At 30.3% G+C, this 5,066-nt stretch overlaps 2 protein-coding genes across 2 annotated transcripts; both read right to left on the reverse strand.

Moving 5' to 3' along the window:
- Window positions 1-752: 752 nt before the first annotated feature.
- LOC145292350 (uncharacterized) lies at window positions 753-2,210 on the reverse strand. Its single transcript, XM_080138681.1, has 2 exons — window positions 1,732-2,210; window positions 753-1,587 (listed from the first exon to the last, which is right to left on the reverse strand). The coding sequence occupies exons 1-2, from the start codon at window positions 2,046-2,048 to the stop codon at window positions 1,224-1,226; spliced, it is 681 nt and encodes a 226-aa protein (XP_079994807.1). The 5' UTR covers window positions 2,049-2,210; the 3' UTR covers window positions 753-1,223.
- LOC145292387 (uncharacterized) lies at window positions 2,084-4,253 on the reverse strand. The gene is made up of 4 exons (XM_080138714.1): window positions 3,370-4,253; window positions 2,965-3,188; window positions 2,424-2,787; window positions 2,084-2,140 (listed from the first exon to the last, which is right to left on the reverse strand). Exons 1-4 carry the CDS (start codon window positions 3,841-3,843, stop codon window positions 2,084-2,086), a joined length of 1,119 nt encoding a protein of 372 aa, XP_079994840.1. The 5' UTR covers window positions 3,844-4,253.
- Window positions 4,254-5,066: the final 813 nt, after the last annotated feature.

Genomic DNA, 5,066 nt, shown 5'->3' on the forward strand with positions numbered 1-5,066 from the left:
AATTGTCACAGACAGACGATGTCATATTCTAAAAATCACGTAATTTGATCAAGTAAGTTGTTTTTTGTTTACGATTTTTAGCGATGTTACTACAAAACTGTATTGAACATAAGACTGATTTTGACACTTGTAGTTGTGTCCTCTTTATTTCATCAGTTTTCCTCATGGCCGAATAAAACACTATGGCCCGCTTAGTCGTAAAATTTGATTTTTATAAATATAAAAACGCTTCTTGACCCAAAATCTATGATGTTTTTATAATTTATCTTCGTTCTGTATTTCCTTTACTTTTAACTGCAACCACGAGAGCAATTCTGATTATATGCATCTTTGTTTCCAATAAAACTAACGTTCACATACATTCATCGGATTTACTTACTCTCTCATATAAATGTAACGCGCTTCGCCTCGCAGGAACAAACGAACCAAGGAAAAAAATAAATAACTGATTCGAGTTGGAACATTTTCTTTTCTAAAAAAAGACGTAACTTTCTCTAGCTGCTTGATGTTCATTTTACCTGGACTCGTTTCTCCTCTCTCCGACCACATGCCGGCCCAAAAATAGGCGCTGGATGATGGACAATCCCCGGAATGTGCGACCTTAAGTACGAATATCATTTACTACAAATTCTAGTCATTACTTTTCCAACGAGCCTTCATTTGTTAAATTCTGACCAAAAATTGCTGAGATTTTGAACTTATAAAATTGTGATAAAATAGGTGGTATATCTATGTATATATATATTAGGGTAGGTCGATTTTTCAATTTTTTTAAAATTTTAAAAAGAGGTATACACCGAAAGTTGTATATTACTATATTAAGTACTCATACAAAAAATTAGATCAAATGCTTCAGCGGTTTTTTGAGCATTTGGCATCAAAGATCCTAAACAACGAAATACAGAAAATTCTTGTTTTCTGCATAATTTCGCTTGAATTATTGTGTGAAAAAACAAATAATTTTACTATTTACATCACAAATAATTTTACTATTTACATCACAAAATGTCCTTTTATTATATAAAAATGATATGAATAAAAACAAAATGATAATCTTGAAATTGAAAATCTACCCCCCCCCATTTTCAGTATTTGTTTTAACTGCCATTTAACATAATGAATTAACCTGTAATATTTGAATAGGTTAAAAATTAATTTACTTTTACAAGTGAAAATATAACATACAAACAAATAAGGATACACAAACACTATTTTGATAAAGCTTAGTAAATAGAGTCAAACTGCTCTATATATGAGCCTTTCGACAAAAATGACGGTCTCAACTTTTGACTCAATAATTTTCCTATTATTTGTTTATGCCTTGCCTCATAACCATAAACACTCAGTGAAGCTTCTGTTGTTAATTTGACTGCCCGTTCCACACCCTGAGAATGTGAAGGCAAATCTGGCAAATCCACTTTAGTTCCATTTATTAAACAATCACGAAGTTCGGAATCAGAAAATTCCTCCGTCATTGCTGGTTCATAAATTCCACATGAAGTTAAATTTATTAACCCTGTCCAATGAGTAGCATCAAAATTTATAATCGGGATTCTTTTCAATCGTTTCCCGGTTGGTTCTGCATTCCTGAAAGAATATAAAAATTAAATAATTGAATTATTAAAAAATTCTAATCTTCACTGCTTTAATAATTATGATGAAAATAGATAAAATGATTCTATAGATTAAAATAAATAATTAAATCGGTGATATGACTAAATATTTACTTACCTAATGGCCAGAATTCTTTTTAAAGCTTCTTCTCTTACTTCAACTTCCTCAGATTTGAGCATGGAATATAAAAAGTTTTCGGGCAGTAAACAAAATGCATTCCATTGAATGTTTCTTAATGTGATCTTTTGGATTTCACCAGGCTGCTTTTTAATCCTCTGGATCATATTAAAAATGTTCACTTGCTGGTTGTGTAATTTATTATATCTTTTAATTTCAAACCAGCAAGTCGCATACACATTTACAACAAAATTTACAAGACTCTGCAGTTTTGTTGTGAGTCTTTGTGGGTATGTGCCACGAGTCCATAAACACATGAGCCTGATGGCCAAAGTTAACCACCTTGCTTGGTTTAAAGGGCCAATTTTCCAGGAAGCATATCTAGGGTCAACTTGGCCTCTAGAAATGCCTACTGTGTATTCAAACAAAAGTCTTTGATCACAGCTGAGATCATTTATTTGATCAATTTTTACAATTGAATCCAGAGGACTGCTAATCAAGGAAAATGCTATTTGGGGTAAATCATGATAATCATTTGAGCATAATTTCCCCAGGGGGTCACTGAAGGTTGTAGGGCCTTTTGCACAGCCATCTAGGTTTTTAAAAAGGGCTCTGAAGGGCAGTTCATTTTGATGCAAAGAGCAACCAATTGTATGTAGATTTTTTTTTAATTTCTTTTCTAAAATTGATACCAGTCCACCTTCACAACCTGTGTTGGCATTAGTATTATCAACAAGGATGGCCTTTATTGAGCTTTCACTATTGAATTCCTTTAGAACATCCAGCACTTTATCTGCATGAACAGCACCTGTTGCACCAGTTTTAGGTAAAATTCTATGAGTCAGGTAATGACTTTCAGATGGTGTCTCCTTTGTAAAAGTCAAATGCCGTTCGGGGCTCTTAGTTTTTTTCACAGACTTTAGTCCATTTTCATCGACAACTTCTTTATATTTTAACGTGTCCTTATCAAGTCTCCCGTCAACTCCAATACAGATGAGGTTCCCCACACTTTCTTCATGCTTTTGTTGAGCTGTTTCTTTCACTTTGGCTTTTGCTCTGTCAATTTTGCATTTATCAATAATAATATTTTTTATATTAATATTATGTATCAGAAGACCCATAGCCTTCAAATCCAAAAGCAAAGCATTAGCCAGGCTGGCTCCAACATTAGAAGATATGTCCCCTCTGACTAATTCAAGGGCATATCGGGGAAATTTAGTAAGGCTATAAGGCCCTTTTTCATCCGTTTGTGGGAAAGATGGGGAGGAAGGAACAGAAACAGTATCCTGGAGATTTGATGTTGAAGCTGTTGGTGTTGGTAATTTTTTTCTTAATCTTTTTTGTTCCTTTTTACTTTTCTTAATAGCACATTTATCGATGGGACCAAGTTGAAAAGTACCCTTAGGCCCTATTTTGCACCTCTGATCCTTTAAATATTCCCGATCCTCAACTGGAACCTGTAGAATTAGAATATATTTATATTATATTTTAATATAACTAAACAGATTAACATGAAAATATGCATGACAATTAAAGAGGAAAAATTTGTTTAAATATTTAAATAATATTTGGAAATAAATTTCGATATAAGGTTGACTCAGAAAGACATTTCAAAACAAAAATAGAAAATAACTTTACCTTTTTTTGAAAAGGGCAAGTGCAAATAATGTGCTTACTGCAGCAATTTTCTTTGTTGCATTTTACTCGATAATCCTCACAAGGTAGAACAGGTAATTCGCAACAACAGGATGAAATGTCAAATAATACATCCAGTTTTTCCGTCAAATTTTTCACTTTCGAAGCAGGGAGAGATCTTCGATTTATTTGTTTGGCTTTCTCGAAACATAAGATATTCACCTTCTTTAAAACAGTCAGTTCTGTTAACAGAGGTAAACGTGGATTAACTGCCTTCCATATATCCATTACATCCTTTGTTATTAATTTATTAATAGCAAAATTTGAAAGGTGAGGATAAGTATTCATTAAATAGTAACAATACTGAATAACTTGTCGGTAAATTGGAGGCTCCGTTTTATTTAATGGTGCAGGTGGACCTCCAAATTTCATAACATTTTTACTGCGAGTTGCTGAAATTGCAGATTTCCTGGGCATTTTAAATAAGGCACCTAAAAATAAATGTATTCGAAAAAATTAAAATGCAAAAATATATTAAATAAATTAATAAATTTGAAAGAAATACATTAATCTTAAAAAGTAATGTTTTGTTTACACTTACCTTAAAAGTAGAATTCTTTTGGAGTTCAGCACGTAAAAAAGCTTTTTAATGTTTATACACTGACTTTAAAAATATAAACAAATCAGAATATTGAAAAATGTTATATTCTTTAATAGTTAAAGAATGTTATATTCTTTAATAGGTAAAGAATGTTATATTCTTTAATAGGTAAAGAATGTTTTTTTTGTTTAATTGGAAAAAAAAACAGAGATCATCGTTATAATAAAACGCCTAAAAAAAAAAACAAAAAAAAAACACGAGACGAAGAACAATTGCCGGGGGAAGTAAACAAGCTTTTTAATGATTAAGCACTAACTTTAAACATAAACAAATCAAAATATTGAAAAAATGTTATATTCTTTAATAGTTAAAGAATGTTTTTTGTTTAATTGGAAAAAAAAACAAGAGATATTCGTTATAATTAAATGCGTAAACAAAGCCACGAGGTGAATAACAATTGCCAAGGGGAAGTAACTTCGACCGGTGAATAGTGTAATATTAACCGTATTAATGAAACGTTATATGTAAATAGATATTTGTATATTAAATTATTATAGTATTTTTATTTCTTTGTAATTTTAATATTTTCATTTAATTTATGAAAAAATTGATATAGTAAACGTAAATATATTTATTATTAAGTGTCTTGTATGATTTCATTTTTTGTTAAAACACGGATTTTATTTAAGCCGCACATATTTCCCTTAACACCGATATTGTGATAAGTATCGCGATTTATTCAGTATTTAAAGTGGAATGCTCAAATAAATATTAAATTTTGAAGAAAAATATTTCTTGTGGTGATTATTGACATTATTTTACAACTTTCTATATGTAGCATTATTGAAACTTCCAAAATCGACCTACCCTAATATATATATATATATATATATATATATATATAATTTGATTTATTTGCTCTATCTTGTATATCGAACAATTTTTATTTAGGTGAGATAATACTTATAGAATATTACTGCCAGTAATATCTTGTAAATCTTATAATCACAGGCTTCCATACCAGCTGATAGTTGGATAATTTTATTCTGAAGTATATATATATATATATATATATATATATATATATATATATATATAT

This window comes from Euprymna scolopes, chromosome 13, assembly GCF_053919585.1.
Source record: "Euprymna scolopes isolate OS-2025 chromosome 13, ASM5391958v1, whole genome shotgun sequence".
NCBI classification, from domain to species: domain Eukaryota; kingdom Metazoa; phylum Mollusca; class Cephalopoda; order Sepiida; family Sepiolidae; genus Euprymna; species Euprymna scolopes.